The sequence below is a fragment of the Lolium perenne genome, chromosome 7 (assembly GCF_019359855.2).
Source record: "Lolium perenne isolate Kyuss_39 chromosome 7, Kyuss_2.0, whole genome shotgun sequence".
Lineage (NCBI taxonomy): Eukaryota > Viridiplantae > Streptophyta > Magnoliopsida > Poales > Poaceae > Lolium > Lolium perenne.
Genome location: NC_067250.2, coordinates 302,585,199 through 302,608,640, shown reverse-complemented (window position 1 = coordinate 302,608,640; position 23,442 = coordinate 302,585,199). Strand labels below are relative to the sequence as shown.

General features: G+C 46.7%; 1 protein-coding gene across 1 annotated transcript; it reads left to right on the top strand.

The window, feature by feature from the left end:
• Nucleotides 1–581: 581 nt before the first annotated feature.
• LOC127315105 (uncharacterized mitochondrial protein AtMg00810-like) lies at nucleotides 582–1,199 on the top strand. Its single transcript, XM_051345632.1, has one exon. It carries the CDS (start codon nucleotides 582–584, stop codon nucleotides 1,197–1,199), a length of 618 nt encoding a protein of 205 aa, XP_051201592.1.
• Nucleotides 1,200–23,442: the final 22,243 nt, after the last annotated feature.

Genomic DNA, 23,442 nt, shown 5'->3' with positions numbered 1-23,442 from the left:
CCTTGGTTATCCTTCCAATCATCGGTGGTAATGATGCTATGATCCGTCTACAAAAAAAGTGCTAATCTCACGACATGTTATCTTCGATGAGACTATTTTTCCGTTTCAGCTCCTGGTGCCAACATTGTCACCGACAAGTGGATCTTTCGGCATAAGTTTCACTCAGATTGCACTCTAGTGCAGTACAAAGCTCGATGGGTGGTTCGTGGTTATTCCCAGCGTGTCCTGGAATTGACTACGATGAGATGTTCAGTCTTGTCGTCAAGCCTGCTACCATCCGGTTGATTTTCACCATCGCTGTCTCTAGCTCATGGCCTATAGCTTGCTGTCAATAATGCTTTCCTAAACGGTAATCTTGATGAAGTGGTTTATTGCTAGCAAACTCTTGGTTTTGTTGATGAAGCCCGTCCTGATCATGTGTGTCGTCTACACAAGTCCTTGTATGGATGAAAGCAGCCCCCCGAGCATGGTATCAACGGTTTGCTACTCATCTCGTGACGCTAGGATTTGTTGCTTATGCCACGGATACCTCGCTGTTTGTGCTTCGGTCAGGAGTTGATACGGCCTATCTCTTGCTCTACATGGACGATATTATTGTGCATGCATCCTCTGCTCAGTTTCTTCAGGGTCTTCTTGATCAGCTTCATCGAGAGTTCGCCATGACAGATCTTGGACCACTTCACTTCTTTCTTGGTATTGTTGTGACAAGGAACAGCGATGGACTCTTCCTCTCTCAGCGGCAGTATGCGATGGATCTTCTGCAGCGATCTGGCTTGTCTAATTGCCATCCTGTGGCAACCCCTGCTGACACTCAAGCTAAGCTCTCTGGTTCTGATGGTGACCTTCTTGTTGATGCTACCGAGTACATGAGTCTCTCCGGCACTCTTCAGTATCTCACACTGACGCGTCCTGACATCTCCTACGCAGTGCAACAAATCTGTTTGCACATGCATGCACCTCGTGCCCCTCACCTCGCTCTGGTGAAGCGAGTACTTCGCTACGTGCGCGGCAAACTGGAGTTCGGTCTTCATCTCCGTGCCTCCTCCTCGACGACACTCACAGCTTACTCTTATGCTAACTGGACGGGATATCCTGACTCCCGCCGATCGACATCTAGCTACTGCGTCTACTATGGTGACAATCTTATCTCCTGGTCCTCTAGGCGACAGACGACTGTCTCATGGTCCAGTGCAGTGTAGAGGCCGAATATCGAGTTGTGGCTCATGTTGTCGCCAAGTGCTGTTGGATAAGACAGGTTCTTCAGGAGCTTCATCGACCTCTTCCTTCTGCTACTCTGGTTTATTGTGAAAATGTTTCTGCTATATACATGTCCTCTAATCCAGTCCAGCATCGCCGCACCAAGCATATCGACATCGACATCCACTTCGTTCACGAGAAGGTGTCTCTTGGCGAGGTTCGGGTGTTGCATGTTCCGTCTTCACTTCATTTCGCCGATGTGATGACTAGGGGACTGCCGAATCAGCTCTTCCTCAACTTTCGGTCCAGTCTTTGTGTCTGAGAGTCTCCCGCTGTGACTGCGGGGGAGGGGTGTAATTGTACCCTAACTCTTGACCTTTGGCCCAATATATAAACACGGGAACCTCACGTATTACATCTCGAGAGGCTTCCCCAAAACCCTTCTACATATGTGTTATTTGATCGCGCGAGTCCTTGCCCTACCGCCTATGACCCTCGACTTTATGAGGTGCGATTGTGCGATATTAGACACGCGGATCTCAATCTTGCGAGGGTGCCACCGCAGGTCTGTCTGAAAGCACCTCACTGATGTTGCAGCCCACACACCAGGTTCCGCTCTTACCGTCAGATTGTAGCATTCAATTGACCGGAACTCCGTTTGATGGATCTTACTCTTCATTTCTATGTGCAGTACTATAGTTGACCATGTGCAGTCCCCATGATAATCGAACCCTGAATCAAAATCCTTGTGTCGTTTATTGAAGTGAAATGCAACATTTTCCTCATTCAGTTCTTAGTCATTTTAATTGCACTCTAATGGTTTGAAACTTTCTACTTTGAGAATGATAACCTGAAACTGAATCTCTCAGATAGCAGTTTAATCAGGACTCTTATTTGCTTTATTTTAACCTCGCAGTGCTGCTGCGTAGATGTACCTAATTTCAATTTGTTGAGAAGGTCTAGAAGAGGACAGCCGCACGGCACACATAGATATAGTTTCTCTATGTGATGAAATATCTTTTTGTTTTGACCTGCGATGAAATGTCATGAAAAGACTTAAATTGTGATGTATAACTGGATCAAATTTGTATCGGTACTGGTATATATTTAAGGTCTGATATGTAGTATGCGGCAAAATGGAAGTGGAAACTCGCGAAAATGTTCAAGTGCTCGTGTTTATAACCAGAGTGTAAAATTTTAATTTTTATTCAAATTACTATGGTTCACCTTGCATTGCTGTGAAAATTGAATTTTTAGTTGCAGAATTATTCCTTCCTTCCAAACAGATAAATCAATGGAGTGTATTGTTGATGAAGGGGATTGTGGTGTAACAAAGTGTTTTGGGTGACAAGAGTGTTTTCACCTAACCGCCTTGGGAAAATACTCTCCGATACTCCCTAATACACTCTTGCCAAACAAAGCATAAATGATAGAAAACTACATAACCATTCCTAGGGTTTCCTGCACTCCAATGCCACCTAGGCAAACCTTGAAAGAGATGTCGAGCCTCCACCATCATCAGATCCAAAGAAGCAACATCGCCAACGAGACTTTGCGAGTCGATCAACATGTTGCATGCAGGAAGGCACAAGTCGCTGTGGCACATCGACCGGGGACGTACCGTGCGATGTTGGACAAAGATCTACCGCATCGCATCGACGAAGTCGAGGAATAACGACAAATTCACCACCTCCGAACAATATCCTCACTCAAAAACATCCACCTCGCTCCAGCTCCCAACACGGCCATGGATAATGGCGAATGTCAGTGGCACACCGAGAAACTGATCTCGCCAGGTCTGAAGAACGAATATAAGACCAAGCTGTTGATCTAAAGGATGGACAAGCACACATTGCCATCAACTTTGAGTTGTCGATATGAAGGTCTCCGTCAGTGTGGAAGTAGAGTTGAGGCATATTTATTCGCATGTGTGCCGCTCCCACCACCCCAATGACACAGCACAACAGACAAACCCAAACCCTAACTGCTAGGCTAAAACGGAGGAGCGAGGTCCCCTTTCTCTCATGCCCCCGGGGCAGGAAATAGAGGGACAGAGGACCAACGGGCTGGCCGGTGGAGATGGGAGAGAGTTGGGTTCTTCGCAGCCGCTAGAGTTGTGTCTCCAGTTGTGGGAGTGCGGTTGAGGGCGATGGCATGCCCCGACGTCAACCAGGGATCGCCGAGCCGGGAGAGCGCCTCTAGGCCTACCATGGCCGCCGTCCTAAGATGGCCTATGCAGATCTGGCGTCCTAGGTTGAAAAGGAGGATGACCGCTCGCAAACGACATGGCCGCCAGCCATAGGGATAACTACTCATTGGCCGGATGCCACTTTCACCACCTCCTGCTTCATCATCATGATGGCACGCTGGGCAGCTTTCTATGCCAGCAAGTCACCGTTGGCATCGACCCACGTGGCGAGGATGCCTTGACCGACTCGGCTGGACCCTTGTCCTACATGAAAATCCTTGGCGAGTTTCTTCGACTTGGCATGCCTCTTACCGGCGCTGCTGGGGCAGACAACACAACAGGCGTGGCGGCGGGATCCATTGCCTCCGCTTCCTTTTTTGCGGCCAATTTCGGTGGAGGTTCTTTTTAGAGGAAATGAAGTGGTTTGTGTGCCACTACCGGGAGGATCGGGTGGTCTAGGGAAGGACACGGGAGGACGCGCGCCAAATTTGGTGGACGGATAGATCGGTCCACGCAAGTCGGTTCATTTAGATTGCCCCGCGTGCATGGCCTGTCCACGAGTCAGTGCAGACTATTTTGCGCAACATTGAAGATGTCCTAAGCTGCGGAGTCATCACGAATATTACCGTTTTCGTTTGTTTGACAGTGACATTATAACATAAAATATACCTTATCATCGTACGTACCTTTTTTTGCCAGGAAAAAGATTGTATTAATTCAATATAAGTGATATTAGAATCCCAAAATGATCCGGTCCAAAATAAGAGGGGTTTGTGGTGACTTCGTCAATTTCAAGATCCATCCGCCGGCTCAATCTTTTGGAGGTGCTCATAGGGGTAGGTGTGTATGTATGCGTTCTTAGGGGTGAGTGTATGTACGTATGTAAGCGTCTAAGTTTATAATGTGTTTCTAAAAAAGATTGAATGAACGTACCAATTCTCCAGCTCTATTCCGTAAACTCGTGAGGCAGTGGTACCCCAGCCCACCAGAGTTTAAATACCAGAATTGATACTTTGTCGTCTCATTAAAATGTGGAATATTTTTTTCAGTGGGAGACGATGTTCCCGTCGACAGCGAGGTGCCTATGGTAACTTCGTCAATTTCAAGACCCGCTGGATCAGTTTCTTCGACTCAGTCTTTCCAAGGTGCTTATAGAGGCTTCCCACTTTGAGCCTCTTTGAGCGTGCATTTATAGATATGAGTGTATGTAGTTATGTGTGAGCGTCTACGTCTATAATATGTTTCACAAAAAAACAAGTAATCTAAATCGCTACATTTCGTTGGGGTTTTTGGGAATTTCGCCAGTTTTTTTGGGAATTTCGCCGGAAGGTGGTTGGTGGGTGGAGTGGAGTGGGGTGGGGTGGGTGGAGGGTGGGTGGAGGAGGAGGAGGCCGGCCGAAGGAGGTGGTGGAGGTGGTGGTGGTAGTGGAGGAGGAGGAGGAGGAGGAGGAGGAGGAGGTGGTAGTGGTGGTGGTGGTGGTGGTGGAGGAGGTGGAGGAGGAGGAGGTGGTGGTGGGTGGTCGCTGGAGGAGGATAAGGTGGTGGTGGTGGTCGCCGGAGGAAGAGGAGAAGGTGGTGATGGTCGCCGGAGGTGGAGGAGAAGGTGGTGGTCGCCGGAGGAGGAGGAGAAGGTGGTGGTGGTGGTGGTGGAGAAGAAGGGAGGAGGTAGTGGTGGTGGTGGGAGGAGAAGTGGAGGAGAAGGAGGAGAAGTGTGGAGAAGTGAGGACAAGTGGTGGAGGAGAAGGAGAGGAGAAATGACGCCTCCAAAATTCAAAATTCGGGCAAAAACTTCTGTGGCGCATGGGCACAAGACGCGCCACATAATTTCTTTTTCGAATTTTCTATTTTGCAGCAAAAATACTTTAACTTGCCGCAACTTTTTACTCTTTTCAATTTTGGAGATTCTAAAAAAATTCATGGGAACATTTTGATATATTGTGCGTTTTTTTCCGAGTTCGTATGCAACCAGAAATCCAGTTTGATGATTTTGCAACACAATTTTGCAATAAAAGTTGAAATTCATGTTTGCAAATTTTCAGTGGTGCTATATGACATAATACATGGACACCTCGAAGGATTTTATTTTTTTAAATTTATATCTATTTATTTTTTATTTTATAGTTCTAAAAAGAGCGATCCGGGGGGGGGGGGGGGGGTTGTGGAGTTGCATGGGGAGAAAAAAACCACATGCAGCACAGAAAGATGAACTTCTATGGCGCATTTGTCTACATGCGCCACAAAATTTTGACTTTCTGTGGCGCATGTGGCAGATGCGCCAGATAATTCCCTTCACCCATGCGCAGTGTTGAACCCCGCGTGGGCCCCATGGAGATTCTGTGGTGCATCCGTCCACATGCGCCACAGAAAGACAAAGGTCTGTAGCGCACCAATCTTACATGCGCCACAAAAATTACGAATTTCTGTGGAGCATATTTTTGGTGCGCCACAGAAATAATTTTTGTGGAGCATATATTTTACGTGCATCACAGATATCATTTTTACCTATAATGATTTTCCTACTAGTGATTGGGGCTGGGAGATAAATAAAGGGTTATAAAGGGCTTAGTTAGGGACAACTGTCCTCCTCCTTGTGCACATCCGTGGTTACCTCTCAGCCATGTTTTGTTGGGGAGGAGGGCTAGTGCCTCTATAAAGGGAGGAGGCGCTACTCCGCAGACTGTTCGATTCCAATCCATCCGATCTTCATCTTCTACCTAAAGCACATCGGATCTAGATCTAGGTAAGGCTTCATCAAGCCACCACCTTGTAACACCATTCTCTATATGAGAGATATCAATACCACTCCAAGGAAGGACATAGTGGTTTTACCTCACCACGAGGGCCCTGAACCTGGGTAACTATGTGTCTCTCTCTGTCGTGGCACTACCGCTTCTCTCCGACGTCGCAATGGCCGTGGTGAGCTTGGAGCGTTTCTTCCAGCCCCAGTGGTCTGATAACCTCAAGGTCTCACCGAGGTACCTGTGTTTCTCTATGATACCAAAACCACGACATCTGGCGCCAGGTTGGGGGCTAAAGCGCGCCTCATGTTCATCATCGGCATGGCTGACGCCCGGGGCCAGTGCGTGCAGCACCGCAACGCCATCAAGGTTCAAAGGGTACTGCCAGCCTTGGCCAGCTCAAGCACCTCCACTTCTCGAGCCTCTGCCTCTGCGACAACAACATTATCTCCATCTGTGACTGCACACTTGAGCTATTAATTTAGGGAATCTCGAGACGGCCTGACACAGACGGACGTAAAAAAGACCGTTTATATTCGCGGGGTCAAATAATACGTCTGCACCCCAACCTAGCGGCCTGACCAAAACTGAGTGACTTGTTCGTAAGGACGCAAAATCTTGAACATATTGGGGAACCAAATGCGTCTGCCGCGCATCAGTGTGCCCTACTTGCCCCTATCTCTCCTCTAATTAATGAATTGCTAGGCACATAAAAAAACATCTCTTCCTTTCTCTTCTCCTTAATTAATACGTGGCACAAAATAGCCACCGCCGATGGGAAGGTGCACCATGCATGCAGTAAAAAAGTATATAGATTTTCTATACAGGCATGACGGCGCGGGCTACTGGAGACGACTTGCCGCAAACATGCATGCAGACCTGATGGACAGCGACGTAGGCGGACGGCGGACGTACTGCTCTGATGTCTTATCACGCATACGTATGCATGGCGATGCATGCGGTGCCGACACTGGCATTGCTCTTGCGTTGGACACGACAGTGGCTGTTGCGTCAGGCGTGTAGGGAGGTCGGAGGGATATTATCGACCGGAACTGCGCTGCACCTCGGGGCGCGTCACGTCGCCGGATGTCTCCTCGCGCTTCCTCGCCGGCACGCTCTCTCTCCCGGTCGTCGCCGGTTTCGGGTACCTCCAGGCTCCAGCTCCTCAACCTTACCGATAACGCCTTCTCATCGCCATCCGGCCCAGCCTCGGCCAGCTCAAGCAACTCCAGTTCTCCAGCCTCTAGCTACCTCTGCGACAACTCCTTCACTGGCATGATCTCCAGCTGCGAGAACCTCACTGGTCGGCGCGTTGCCGGTGTTCTCTGCTCACGGTGATGCGGCTCGGCCTCCCGAAACTACAGTTCTTCGTCTCCAAAATCCCTCTCGAAAGGAGACTCAGTGACCCACGGTGCAGGGCATCTCGCTCCAGAGCTGGACGTCCCGCGGAACGACCGAAACGGAGGCGTGCCGGTGGTGTTGGGGAACATGAGCTCCATGATCAAGCATTCCAGCTCGACGTCTCCTAGCAAGTAGCAACAATCTCCATGGAACGATCTGCTGCGCGGGCGTATTCGTGAACGCGCCGACGGGTTCCACTTGAGGCGCCGACCTGTCCCTCATGATCGCGATGCGCATCATTGGCACCGCTCCGCGTGCACGGTGCACCATTCTCCGGTGGCGGCGCTAGAGGAAGTCGAAGATCGCGAGCACGCCGGCGGCGAATACATCCTCGACAGACGGCGCCAGCTGGGGCCTACTGACGTGCGCAAGCGTGGGGTCGCGAGCTTGCTCCAGAGGCTCGGCGTCGCCTAGGTAGCGAATGCGCTGCAACGCCCTCCTTGGCTACGATATGACCGCCCGAATCCACGACATGGGCGGTTAGGCCTCGCTAAGCTGCTTGCATATGGTGCGTTGTGATCGCTAGCCTCAGTTTGTTGTGCTGTGTCAACCGCTGGCGACGCGTGTTGCTTTCCGGGCATGTTGGCGACGATTGGACTCTGTTAGAGTTCGTCGCGGCAGCGATCCTAGACGTCCACAGATCCTCGCCCTGCTGCCAATTGAGCACCTAGACAACGTTCCAGTTTCAGTTTGAACTGTGTCGACAGTTTCATCGTGTTTAGAAAAGAGCGAAAAATCAACTGTGCCGTCATGTTCAGAAGAGAGCGCGAGTTGCGCGTCAAGGTGCATGGGTTCCTGGTCTCCGCCGTCAGCGTCAGGCTCAGCTGTAGCCGCAGCTGGCCAGTTTCAGCAACCAATGCTTGCTTTCGATCGTGCTAGGGCGCAAAGAAAATCATAAGTGTCAAATTAACAACAGATTCAGACATATATAGTTCCATCAGAGCAAGATATCTGAACTTGGCATGCATACCAACAGGCAACAAGAGAGAAATAGACTTTGCATGCTCAAAAATCTGCAATTCAGAACAACGCATACACACTCATTGAGCCTTTCATCCACTAGAAAAAAACACCATAGGGCCATTGATCATCAGATAGTTCAGAAAAATGGATCTCTCAAATCAGCATTGAGCCACTGATATATAATTCTCAAGTTACCGAATCAGCAAGACAACGTAAAGGGTGACATGCGGATACTAGAAATTCAGCGACCGATGCTTGCCTTCATGCTTGAGTGCGAACAAAGTCATCAGAAAAAATAGCAGGAAATATAGCGACCCTGCAGTCTGTCAACCTAACAGCAAATTCAGACATATATAGTTCATCAGCAGGAAATATACCAACATGCAACAAGAGAGAAAATAAACTGTGCATGCTGAGAAATCTGCAATTCAGAGGAAAGCATACGCACACAATGAACCTTTGAGCCACCGGCAAAATCACCATATAACCATTTATCATTAGCTAATTTAGAACATTGAGCCATTAATCATTAATGCGAACAAGATATCTGAACTTGGCATGCATACCAACAGGCAACAGGCAACAATATAGAAAACAACTGTGCATGTTCAGGAATCTGCAATTTAGAACAGCATACACACATTGAACCACTAGTAAAAGCACCATAGAGCCATCGATCATCATCTAATTCAGAAAATGGTTGTCTGAAACCACCATAGAGCCACTGATAATTCTCAAGTCTCCGAATGAGCAAGATAACGTAAACGGCGACATGGATACTAGAGATTCAGATAAAAAAGTAACCAAACTTCATCGGACCATCAGATTCGATCCTGCTTGTGGCCGGAGCTAGCTCACGGACGTACGGTGAGGTTGGTGCCAAAGACAATAACAGGCTCGCTTGGTCCAGCAACATCGACCTTGCGCTTCTTCATAGCGGGATCATCATCACCGCCGACGAGGTCCAATTCCCAGGCACTAACCATCGATGTTGTTGAGTCAGCCCATTCAACCTGCAGCCGTAACAATCATCCGTTTTGAGGCAAGGCGTACAGCAGGGACATTCTGATAGGAAGCAAGCAAAGCCGATGGGGCATGAAAAATTCTGATTTTTTTACCTCAAGCCCACGCCATGTCGAGTTCGTCACGGCCCTGACAGTGCCTCTGGCCTCCTGGGAGGAGTATTGGGGATGGGTGTTGTGCTCCACCACGTCCTTGCGCAGACGCACCTTCATTCCAGCGACCCACTGGATGCCCATGGCGTCCGCAAACTCCGGTAGTGGAACGATGAACTTTCCCAGAACATTCTTGTGCGGATAGTATGTCGCAGTAAATTCCATACCTTGGGAGGACAGGCGCGCCGCCTCGGCAATCTCTTGAGCAATATCCGGCGGTGGCGCGGCGATGCGCTCCGCAGCGGCTTGTTGGCTGTTTGCGGCCTTTCGGAGCTCGATTAGCAGCCGCCCATCCGAGCCGCGCAGGAAGTAGACCTCGTCGTCTACTCTGGCATTCTTGTCCTCGGTGAAATTCCTCCAGTCACCCTTGAGACGGTGGCTCGTCCCATGTTTGTAGTGAGTGAAGCTCCAAGGTCGGCCCTTTATGTCAACCATGAGGAGTTGCCGTGACTGGAGGCTGGGGCCATGAGTGGGGAGGACGCTGCGGATGACATTGGTGAGGGATATCGTAGGCCTGTGATCGGTATCGTTGAAGCTCTTGATGTTGTAGAGGAAGTTGCTTGGTCCTGGGCTGGCGAGTTGCCCGTCGTGGGGTTGGGGAGCGGGGGTGAGGGAGACGACGGCGTAAGGAGCGTGCGCGGCGGTGACGACGTGAAGGGTGGTGACGGTGCAGATGATGGAGGGGCCATGGCTGGCGGGCGGAGCGTCGAGATGCTCAGCCCACTGCTCGAAGTGGCCCCTGGGGAAGTAGCGGACCATGGAACCGACGGCCGGAAGGCGGGTTAGGTCAAGCGCGGACAAGATCCACTGGTGAGGAAGTAGCTGCGGTGGCAGGTCGCCGTTTCCGCCGCCGCCGGGGTTGGCCGCCATCGGTTCGGTGAGTTGGTCTTGGTGGTGGTGGCTTGCGCTGCGCTGCGCTGCGTGGTTGGAAATGGGATGGGAGAAGCGTTGCGATGGGACACAACCCTATTTCATAGCAGCCCAGGAGAGTCGACCTTGGTGGGCCTGGGCCGGTTAGACCAATTACCGATTGTCCCATTAACAAACTGGGGTGCCCGATCCCATTCTCGGCTCCATCAGTTTCCCGTCCGAATCTAACAGAGCCCTCCGGAAAAACGATTTACGAGCGTTTTTAGGCACAACGCAGCGAAAATCAAACGTCGCAGGAAATCGATACTCGCGATTGGAGTCGATTTCATCCGATCAAGCTTAATTCATTCATAATTTACAATAGTAGTGGCAAAATACATCCGCAGACTATACTGTCACTGGGGCGTCGTCGGAGGGTTTATGGTCGCCGGCGGTTGCTAGGCCACGACGAGCGCCGCCACCTCGATGGCCGCCACCTCGGAGGTTCTCCCGTAGAGGAGAGGCGGTCCGTCAGCGTCGTCATCGTCATCGCTGCGCGGGGGAAACAGCGGCAGCGGCGGGGGTGGGGGGGCTCCGCTTCCCCCTCCGCAGCCGCCTCCGCGCGCGCTTGAAGGCGCTAGCTGCATTAGCTCCAGCCACTTGCGGCCGGCCCACTTCCATGCGCCATCAGAGCGCGACCGCTTGGCGCGCTCCGGCTCCGCCCGTACGCCCGACGGACACCGACTTGACCTTCCGCCGCCGGAACGGCCACCGCCCTACCCACGCGTCTTGCATGCGTCATTTCGGACGGCGGGTGGTGGCCGTAGCGGCGGAGCGGTGTCGGAGGGCCTGGGATTGCTCGTTGGAGCTGAGGCAGGCTGCGGCGGCGGGAGAGGAGCGGCGGGAGGGGAGTAGGGTTTCCGAACCGAACTCCCCTCCGCGAACCCTTTTAATAGGGGCCGTGCGGGGAGTTTCTCGGGCCCCTGAACTTCCGATTCGGGCCGGCCCATGTATTCGGGCGCTGATCTGCGTGCGTTTCGTCCCGAACCCGTAAATCCACCAGAAAAGTTCGGTTTCGGTTGGATTTGCGGGCTCTGTTAGAGATGCTCTAAGGCATCTAACCAAATATCACAGAGTGCTTGCCCAAATTAGAGAAAAATCTTCCAAAACAGTACTACATCACTTACTAGCAAGGTTTTGGCTCCCGACAGATTTTTTTCCCGAGGGTGCTCGGGATTCCCGGTTCCCGTGGTAACCGAGAAATCCTGACTGGTTCCCAAGCAAATTCAAAAACTGAAATTTGAATTCAAATTTTGAGGAAAGGCTTATTTCGAGTTGGAACCGGATGTTTACTCAACCTCGCTTCTAGCTTAGTGGTCATTCTCCATCCATTGCTGTATATTCTTTCCAGGTCGACGGTTCGAACATTGACAATAAATTTGACACGGAGACAATAATCTTTGAAAATAAAGATAAGGACGAAAAAATGATCCCTGAACCTAGCGTTGCGCACAATTGGCTATAACCACCAAGCCATGCATTCAGGTTGTGCAACTTTCTAACTACACGGTATTTATCTATTCTTGTGCGTTTAAATTCGAAAAAAACAGGATTTTTTGACCGGTAAGAGTGTTTACCGGGGGTGCTCGGCGCTAACCAAAATCTTGCTTACTAGTATATTTATTCAAAGAGTAAGGAGTAGATCTCCCTTGCATCCTTGAATACACACTCTCAGAGTCCTGCGTCGGTTGTTCGTAGCGAAAATTCGGGTGTGCAACATATCTTTGTACAACTACAATACTTCACAATTCCCGTCCAACAACACGTTGTTGGGATGTAAATTGACACGTATGAAAGTTTTGGAGATGCAAATTAACTTCACTTTTCACACCAGAAAATTTTCACCTAAGTAAGTACCACTCTTTGCTCTTATCTCCGCTATATACCGAGTCGGTTGCTTCTGAAATACTGCAGTTGTTTCAAAATATATTATGTATTTTGTTTGCACTAGTATTTTAACTAAAATGTAATTTAATGACGTATAAATATATATTTTTCAAGATAACACTAGTACAAAACTGAGAATTAGAGACTGTCCCTGGACGGTTGAAATTTGACCGCTGTCTCTACTACCTATGGAGCTGGTTCGATATTGCGGCTGTTTCCAACACTGAGCCACGCAAAGTTCTAAGCGGCTCTAGGTCTCCGTCAGATGGTCAATTTTTGTAGCCGTCTCTAGTTGTGAGGATAGCTCAGACGGACGTAAATTGTAGCCACTACTAAGAAGGCGATTCGATAGTTTTCTCCCTACGCACGACCGTGGCCACTTCGCCTTCGTGTGCCACATGTGCGGTGACTTCCCGAAGTGCCAAAGCAGTATATAGGTCTTCGTCTGGTCGTCTTGTCCACTCGTTCACCTTCTCCCCCGAATCAGGCAAACAAAAGAACACACTCTCTCTGGAACCCCCAGTCTCTGTGACGTCCATATATATTGAAGAGCTCTAGCAGTGTCGGCACCGCCTCTGGCGCCTCTGATGAGAAGCTTGCACCGACCATCATCGCTCCTCTAGAGGATGTGAAGCAGAAGGGGCCTAAAACGAACAGTGATGTCAACGCCGCTGGCGTGGCCGGCAACGCTGGTGGTGGTGGCGCCGCAGTGAAGGGCAAGCAGCCTCGTTACCTCTCCAGCTCAGAAGATGAGATATGATAATGATGTGGACGTCTAGCACTTTCTTATATTCGGGTTTTTCGCGTTCTTTCTTCATTTCGATTAAATTAGGTCTTCATAGGAATCGATCGTGCATTTCAAAAGACAAGAAAAGGGTTCGAATGTACTTGCTTTTATAATTTTTCTTAGTCCTTGAAATCGAAATATTAACAGAATTTCGCTCAAACGTACTAAAATTTTAGATCTGTAAATGTTAATCCCAAGTGCATGGGATCACAGTAGTACAATTTGCTAAGTATTTGCATGTCATATAATTCACTTATATGGCCTTCTATGCAAAACTAGAATCTATAGTGTGTGTGTGAAGAGGCTTTTACTATGAAACTATATATGCTGAAATTAAAATGCAATGAGTAAAACTAATGCAAGAAAAAAGTAAAATGCAGTAAACTAAAGTGAGATGAAATAGTGTAAAAGTAAGTAACTCAAGGAAGTAGTGTTCTAGCAAATTGCTACTTCATTTGTATGGTTGTCATAATTAGTGAAGCAAAAAGATAGTCTTTTCATAGTTTCTTCTAGAGAGGATCCATAAATAGGTGAAGCCATATACATGAGCAAATTCAGCCCTAGTGATTGATCCCGAGGCCAATTAAGAAAAAAACACCGGAATTAAGACATAAAGTCCAACCATCATTGTAAGTTTAAAGGTCTCCATAGTTATACCCCCCCCCCCCCCCCCCGGTTGATTAACCATGAATTAATACAACATGAATCTAAGAATTGGGATTCGGTTTCTGTCAAACTCCGGCTATCCCTCATCCTATTAATATGCATCGGTGATAACTTTGTGCATCCCCCAACACTAAAAAGAAGCGTTTCTGCCAAACATAATTAAAACCGGAGGAGAGGGGTTTGTTTAGAAAATCCCCGAAAATAATATAAAACATAAAAATAACATTATATAAGATGCAAATATGTGGTAATATGGGGCAATAAAATGCAAAGTTCATGTATGCGTTTTATATGCATCAATAGGCTACTTACCAGTCGCGTGCGCAGCCGGCGCGTGACCAGTAGGTTTAATGGTAGCGTGTCGACGGCTCTCTGCCAGTACATACATACTGGGAGCGCTCCACCTGCACGCTGCTAGTACTTATGGAACTGCCCCTTTCGAATACACGATGCCATTTGTCCATATTATACAATAGCATACCTACACAGGTGATGTCTACGCACGCTTCTATTCTTGTATATAGTGTTGGGCCTCCAAGTGCAGAGGTTTGTAGAACAGCAACAAGTTTCTCTTAAGTGAATCATCCAAGATTTATCGAACTCAGTGAGGTACAGGTCAAAGATATCCTTCTCAAGCAACCCTGCAATTAAGATACAAGAAGTCTCATGTGTCCCCAACACACCCATTACACTTGTCGGGTGTATAGGTGCACTAGTTCAGCGAAGAAATATTGAAATACAAGTAATATGGATGATTATAAGTGGTAATTGCAATCTGAAATCAAAATGGCAGCAAGCAAACATATAGCAGAATTGGTTGTAAATGGTGTTTCAATGCTTACAAACAAGGTCTAGGGATCTTACTTTCACTAGTGGATACTCTCAACAATGATATCATAATTGAATACATAAATATCATTTCTTCACTATGCTACTCTGAACCACTCTCCGGTTGGATAACGAACACCAATTCACCATGTAGGGCTGTTGGAGATATGCCCAAGAGGCAATAATAAAGTGGTTATTATATATCTTTGTGTTTATGATAAATATTTGCATATCATGCTATAATAGTATTAACCCAAACATTGATACATGTGTGTTATGTAAACAACAAGGAGTCCCTAGTAGGCCTCATGTATAACTAGCTTGTTGATTAATAGATGATCATAGTTTCATGATCATGAACATTGGATGTTATTAATAACAAGGTTATGTCATTAGATGAATGATATAATGGACACACCAAAATAAGCGTGGCATAAGACCACGTCATTAAGTTTAATTTGTTATAAGCTTTCGATACATAGTTACCTAATCCTTCGACCATGAGATCATGTAAATCACTTATACCGGAAGGGTACTTTGATTACATCACACGTCACTACGTAAATGGGTGGTCATAAAGGTGGGATTAAGTATTCAGAAAATATGAGTTGAGGCATATGGATCAAGAGTGGGATTTTTCCATCCTGATGATGGATAGATATACTCTAGGCCCTCTCGGTGGAATGTCGTTTGATTAGCTTGCAAGCATGTGAATAGTTCACAAGAGATGATATGCAACGGTACGAGTAAAGAGTACTTGTCGGAGATGAGGATGAACAAGGTATGGAGATACCGATGATCAAACCTCAGACAAGTAAAATATCGCGTGACAAAGGGAATCGGTATCGTATGTAAATTGTTCAATCGATCACTAAGTTATCGTTGAATGTGTAGGAGCCATTATGGATCTCCAGATCCCGCTATTGGTTATTGGCCGGAGAGGAGTCTCGACCATGTCTGCATAGTTCACGAACCGCAGGGTGACACACTTAAGGTTTGATGTCATTTTAAGTAGATATGGAATATGGAATGGAGTTCGAATGTTTGTTCGGAGTCTCGGATGGGATCCAGGACATCACGAGGAGGTCCGGAATGGTTTGGAGAATAAGATTCATATATAGGAAGTCACTTTCCAAGTTTGGAAATGATCCGGTGCATTTATGGAAGGTGCTAGAATGTTCTAGAACCTTCCGGAAGAAATCACCTTGGAAGGTGGAGTCCCGGTTGGACTCCACCAACCCCAACCAGCCAACCAAGTGGGAGGGTGGAGTCGACTCCACCTCCTTGGTTGGCCAATAAAGGGGGAAAAGGGAGAGTCCCTCTCCCCCTAGGTTTCGTACATATGGCAGTTTTTGAATTGGGGTCTTATTCAGATCTTTGGGCAAACCCTTGTGTGTTCCACCTATATAATGAGGAGGAGAGGGAGGGGGCAGCCTACACCAAGTTGGCCGCACCACCAAGGCCACCCAGGCCGGTGCCCAAGCAGCCCCCCTCTCCCAAACCCTAGCCTCTCTCCTCCTCCATCTTCTCCCACAGCGCTTAGGCGAAGCCCTGCCGGAGATCTCCACCACCACCGACACCACGCCGTTGTGCTGTCGTGTAATGTCCCAGGTTTAGAGACAATCGAGGGGTAGATTTTAGAAAGGTATGTGCATTGCATCGTAAATTCTGGGGAAATTTCGCGTTTTTAAAACAAAACTGCATCGAAGGGGGACAAGTTTCTCTCTAGACACCTTACAGGGTTAGGGTTTCGAGAGTGCGACAAACTTGCATCTCACTTAGCTAATTTAGGGTTTTGAGAAGAGAGGATAGTTTGTGCATTACAACTTAAGTTGCATGATTGAATTCAAACAAACTTGTGTTTGAATTTCAAATTCAAACATCATATGAATATCTCATAATTCCAAAATTGAGGTAATTCATTAAACAAATTAGAAATAATCAAGAATATAAATAGTACAACTATTATACAAAGCTCATTAAGGAAAATTGGAGCTTTATTGATAATCACACAAGATACATTGTTATTTACAATATCCAGAAATGAATTAAGAAATATTACAACACATTACAAGAATTGACTAAATGGAAAAAGAAAAGGAAAGAAAATTACAATTGATGATCTATCCTAAACTACATCAGATGATCATCATGGAGATCTTGCTCAAGATGATCTTGATCTTCATTTGGAGCACCACATTGTACCCTGCATGCACACAAAGACCAAACCAGGGTTATGCCAAGTGGCATTGCCACTTGGCAGGTCAGCAAGAAAATGGTAAATGAGAGAGGATATGACCAAGAACCAGCTGAGCTGATCCATCCAGCTGCACAAGCCACACACACACACACACAAGCTGCTCACACAGCTTGAGTGCATGTGCAACAGCAAGCCATGTGTGTGCATGCACAACAGCACACACACACGGCCAGAGAGAGTCGCCAACAAGTGCCAGACCTTGTTGTCGACCAGAGAAGGAAGGGCAGAGCATACTTAAGCTTTTCACTCCAAAACCCTAACCATTCCATTGACAAGGAGCCTCTGGGTAAGAACACAAGAACAGCAAGAACACAAGAACACAAGAACAGGAAGAACAACCACTGCTGTTCAACCTATTCAAACAGCCACAGAAATTAATCAAGCACCACAAGCTGGCAAGGAGGAGCAGGGCAAGCAAACCAAACCACCAGAAGCAATCCTCTACACCAACAACTTAATCTAGGGGCTGGAGTGAGGTATAAACAAGAAATCATGGGCAAACATCTATTTTGCTCATAAATAAGCATGTGCATAACACATACACAAGCCAGAGGGTATGATTACCCTGTGTGCATCATAATTCGGTGTTAAAACCATTTGATGCTGGCAAAAAGGGAAATAAACCAGAAGAAAATCATCCTAGGGAAGAAATGGTCAAGCCCAGTGTATTATCACTTAGGCAAACCAAAGAATCCAGGAAGGATTGATCCACACCTAGCACTACATGGTTTACTAACCATCAGACAGATATACAACTTGTGTCTATTCTTGTTTGTCAACAGCAAAGCTCACTGGAAATCCAACAAGGAATCATCCAGTGAGGTATTCACTAAGCCACAGCAAGCCAACATGGGTGGGAGCTTCCTGAACAACAAAGAGTTGCTGTTGAGGCCACCTCAACCACTGAAACAGCCCAAACCATCAAGCCAAACACTTGTATCATCACCCAGATGGGTTCAAAGAAGAGCTAGGGTCCCCAACAGCTGTTGGCATCCCTCTAGCTCAATCCAATTAATTGTAAGAGTCATCACTACAAGAAGTTCATCTCATTTATCCAGTAAACAAGGACAAGCTATACAGATAAATGAAATTCATAAATCACAAGTAACTGGAACACTTGCACATGATCCAGAGGATCATTGCAAGCATCAACTGATGCTTGAGCAAGCAACAGCACACATCAAGACAAGCCTGTGTGACACACACACACATCACAGGGTGAGCAGCAGTGATGCACAGGACAACACAGCAGCTTTTACAAGCAACTGATGATCACAAGATCATCAGAGGCTTGCTAGAGCATGCTACAGCATGCTAGAACCAATTCTAGTATCAATACATGGACCGAATAATTAAATCAAAAATATAACTGAACAATTGCATCACAGATAAGTGAATAAGGCAGCACAATTGTATCCAGAAGCACTCCATCAAGGGATGGAGCTGTTAATTCAACAGTTAGGCTCAATTGAGCATATTCATGAATTAAAGCACAGATAATAGCACATCAGGAGCACTGGTACTTGCCAAAGGCAAGGATCATGCATCATGATCAAGCCAGGGACAAGTAATTGCACACACAGGAGTTGCAACATCAAACCATAGAGCAGAATAGCATAGCACAGCAGCTAGGATCCATGGCAGATACATAGCAGCAGCATACGCATGGCAGCAACACAACACAGTAGCATAAGCAAAGTCGTAGCACAAGCACAGCAGCTAGCAGCCATGGCGAGTGTAGGCATAGCAACTAGCACAGCACCAGAGCTGGCATGGCGCAAGGCACACAGAGGCGTAGCAGTAGCAGCATCACGGCATGACCAGCATCTCCACAAGGAGAAGCAGGCCAGTGGCCAGAGCTAGACAAGAAGGGAAGGAGAAGAGGAAGAACAGGTAGTAGAGAAGGAAGGAGGAGGTGAGAACTTACAGGTGAAGCGGAGAGAAGCTCGGCCATGGCGGCACGGCGGCACACGCCGGGCGAACGGCGGCACCAGGCCAAGCCAAGCCAGGCACCATCTCGCCGCAACGCCCGCGCAACCACGGCGAGGCACATGGCCGCGCCACGGCACCAGAAACGTCGGCGGCGACGAGATTGCCGTGGATCACCACGGCCATGCGAGCAGAAGTGTTGGGGGAGAAACGAGGAGGCGACGAAGAACAGATCGGCGCGGTGGATCTGAAGCGCTGTCGAATGGCGGTTCAGATGCACCACATCTCACCGGCGGCGATGGCCGGAGTAAATCGGCGAAGGCGGCGGCGACGCGGGAGTCGCCAGAGCACGGGAGCGATTAGGGTTAGCGCTTGCGCGAGAGGAAGGGGACGGATGCGTCCGACCGAGCCGGACATGCGGCTCGGGTTAGGGTTAACCCGCTGGGCCACCCTGATAAGTGGGCCCAGGGGCATTTTAGACTTTTCACATTTCCAATCAAAACAGAAACTTTGAAAAAACATAGAAAATGATAAATAGCTCTAAAAAATAATTAAAATATGAAAACTACTCAGGATAAAATTCTCTATCATAATAAAATATGAAAAGGAATTTTTGGAGATAAACAAGATTAAGCCCAAAATTTGATGATTAAAATAATCATTAAAATCACACCTTATATTTTCAATAATGAAAATAAGTCCATAAATGCTTTTGGACTTTAAAAACACCTTGACAACATTTCAAGGTTGTATTTTACCCTAAACAGAGTATCCCTAAATCATTCTTAGTATTAACCTCTCACATGAAATGATAAGACATCGGAAGGGGGGAACAAACCCTAAAAATGGAATCATGCATAAATGCTTCTTTAACCATTGCCCTTATCGGACAATGATGCTATATTTCAGCAACAAAGGACAAGGGTCAGTCCACACCATTGATACGCGTACAGCACGCGTCCGTTGGGAACCCCAAGAGGAAGGTGTGATGCGTACAGCAGCAAGTTTTCCCTCAGTAAGAAACCAAGGTTTATCGAACCAGTAGGAGCCAAGAAGCACGTTGAAGGTTGATGGTGGCGAGATGTAGTGCGGCGCAACATCAGGGATTCCGGCGCCAACGTGGAACCTGCACAACACAACCAAAGTACTTTGCCCCAACGAAACATCGAGGTTGTCAATCTCACCGGCTTGCTGTAACAAAGGATTAGATGTATAGTGTGGATGATGATTGTTTGCCGAAAACAGTAGAACAAATATTGCAGTAGATTGTATTCAATGTAAAAGAATGGACCGGGGTCCACAGTTCACTAGTGGTGTCTCTCCCATAAGATAAATAGCATGTTGGGTGAACAAATTACAGTTGGGCAATTGACAAATAGAGAGGGCATGACCATGCACATACATGATATGATGATCTTGATCATGTTAGGCAGCTCACAAGACCCGACAATGAAGCACATAAGGAGAAGACAACCATCTAGCTACTGCTATGGACCCATAGTCCAGGGGTAGACTACTCACTCATCACTCCAGAGGCGACCATGGCGGTGAAGAGTCCTCCGGGAGATGATCCCCTCTCCGGCAGGGTGCCGGAGGCGATCTCCTGAATCCCCCGAGATGGGATTGGCGGCGGCGGCGTCTCTGGAAGGTTTTCCGTATCGTGGCTCTCGGTACTGGGGGTTTCGCGACGAAGACTATTTGTAGGCGGAAGGGCAGGTCAGGGGGCCGCACGAGGGGCCCAGACGACAGGCCGGCGCGGCCCAGGCCCAGGCCGCGCCACCCTGGTGTCTGGCCACCTCGTGGTCCCACTTCGTCTCCTCTTCGGTCTTCTGGAAGCTTCGTGGCAAAATAGGCCCCTGGGCGTTGATTTCGTCCAATTCCGAGAATATTTCCTTACTAGGATTTCTGAAACCAAAAACAGCAGAACAAAGAATCGGCTCTTCGGCATCTCGTTAATAGGTTAGTTCCAGAAAATGCATAAATATGACATAAAGTATGCATAAAACATGCATATATCATCAATAATGTGGCATGGAACATAAGAAATTATCGATACGTCGGAGACGTATCAGCATCCCCAAGCTTAGTTCCTGCTCGTCCCGAGCAGGTAAACGATAACAAAAATAATTTTTGGAGTGACATGCCATCATAACCTTGATCATACTATTGTAAGCATATGTAATGAATGCAGCGATCAAAACAATGTAATGACATGAGTAAACAACTGAATCATAAAGCAAAGACTTTTCATGAATAATACTTCAACACAAGCATCAATAAGTCTTGCATAAGAGTTAACTCATAAAGCAATAAGTTAATAGTAATGGCATTGAAGCAACACAAAGGAAGATTAAGTTTCAGCGGTTGCTTTCAACTTGTAACATGTATATCTCATGGATAGTTGTCAATGCAAAGTAATATAACAAGTGCAATATGCAAGTATGTAGGAATCAATGCACAGTTCACACAAGTGTTTGCTTCTTGAGGTGGAGAGAGATAGGTGAACAGACTCAACATAAAAGTAAAAGAAAGGCCCTTCGCAGAGGGAAGCATTGATTGCTATATTTGTGCTAGAGCTTTGGTTTTGAAAACAAGAAACAATTTTGTCAACGGTAGTAATAAAGCATATGTGTTATGTAAATTATATCTTACAAGTTGCAAGCCTCATGCATAGTATAATAATAGTGCCCGCACCTTGTCCTAATTAGCTTGGATTACCGGGATTATCATCGCAATGCACATGTTTCAACCAAGTGTCACAAAGGGGTACCTCTATGCCGCCTGTACAAAGGTCTAAGGAGAAAGCTCGCATTGAATTTCTCGCTATTGATTATTCTCAACTTAGACATCCATACCGGGACAACATAGACAACAAATAATGGACTCCTCTTTAATGCATAAGCATGTAGCAACAATTAATGTTCTCATATGAGATTGAGGATATATGTCCAAAACTGAAACTTCCACCATGATTCGTGGCTTTAGTTAGCGGCCCAATGTTCTTCTCTAACATTATGCATGCTCTAACCATTAAATAAGTGGTAAATCTCCCTTACTTCAGACAAGACGGACATGCATAGCAACTCACATGATATTCAACAAAGAGTAGTTGATGGCGTCCCCAGGAACATGGTTATCGCTCAACAAGCAACTTAATAAGAGATAAAGTGCATAAGTACATATTCAATACCACAATAGTTTTTAGGCTATTTGTCCCATGAGCTATATATTGCAAAGGTAGAGGATAGAAATTTAAAGGTAGCACTCAAGCAATTTACTTTGGAATGGCGGAGAAATACCATGTAGTAGGTAGGTACAGTGGACACAAATGGCATAGTGGTTGGCTCAAGGATTTTGGATGCATGAGAAGTATTCCCTCTCGATACAAGGTTTAGGCTAGCAAGGTTATTTGAAACAAACACAAGGATGAACCGGTGCAGCAAAACTCACATAAAAGACATATTGTAAACATTATAAGACTCTACACCGTCTTCCTTGTTGTTCAAACTCAATACTAGAAATTATCTAGACCTTAGAGAGACCAATTATGCAAACCAAATTTTAGCAAGCTCTATGTATTTCTTCATTAATAGGTGCAAAGTATATGATGCAAGAGCTTAAACACGAGCACAACAATTGCCAAGTATCACATTATCCAAGACATTTTAGCAATTACTACATGTAGCATTTCCTGATTCCAACCATATAACAATTTAACGAAGAAGAAACTTTCGCCATGAATACTATGAGTAAAGCCTAAGGACATATTTGTCCATATGCAAAAGCGGAGCGTGTCTCTCTCCCACACAAAGAATGCTAGGATCCATTTTATTCAAACAAAAACAAAAACAAACCGACGCTCCAAGCAAAGTACATAAGATGTGATGGAATAAAAATATAGTTTCAGGGGAGGAACCTGATAATGTTGTCGATGAAGAAGGGGATGCCTTGGGCATCCCCAAGCTTAGACGCTTGAGTCTTCTTGAAATATGCAGGGGTGAACCACCGGGGCATCCCCAAGCTTAGAGCTTTCACTCTCCTTGATCATATTGTATCATCTCCCTCTCTTGATCCTTGAAAACTTCCTCCACACCAAACTCAAAACCACTCATTAGAGAGTTAGTGCACAATCAAAATTTACATGTTCAGAGGTGACATAATCATTCTTAACACTTCTGGACATTGCACAAAGCTACTGAAAGTCAATGGAATCGAAAAATCCATCAAGCATAGCAAAACAGGCAATGCGAAATAAAAGGCAGAATCTGTCAAAACAGAACAGTTCGTAAAAGACGAATTTTATTGAGGCACCAGACTTGCTCAAATGAAAATGCTAAAATTGAATGAAAGTTGCGTACATATCTGAGGATTTCTCACGTAAATTGGCATAATTTTCTGAGTTACCTACAGAGAATTAGGCTCAGATTCGTGACAGCAAAGAAATCTGTTTCTGCGCAGTAATCCAAATCTAGTATGAACCTTACTATCAACGACTTTACTTGGCACAACTATGC

Excerpts from the sequence above, each read along its gene's own strand:
- LOC127315105 (XM_051345632.1), top strand. The coding sequence starts at position 582 with ATGGACGATATTATTGTGCATGCATCCTCTGCTCAGTTTCTTCAGGGT.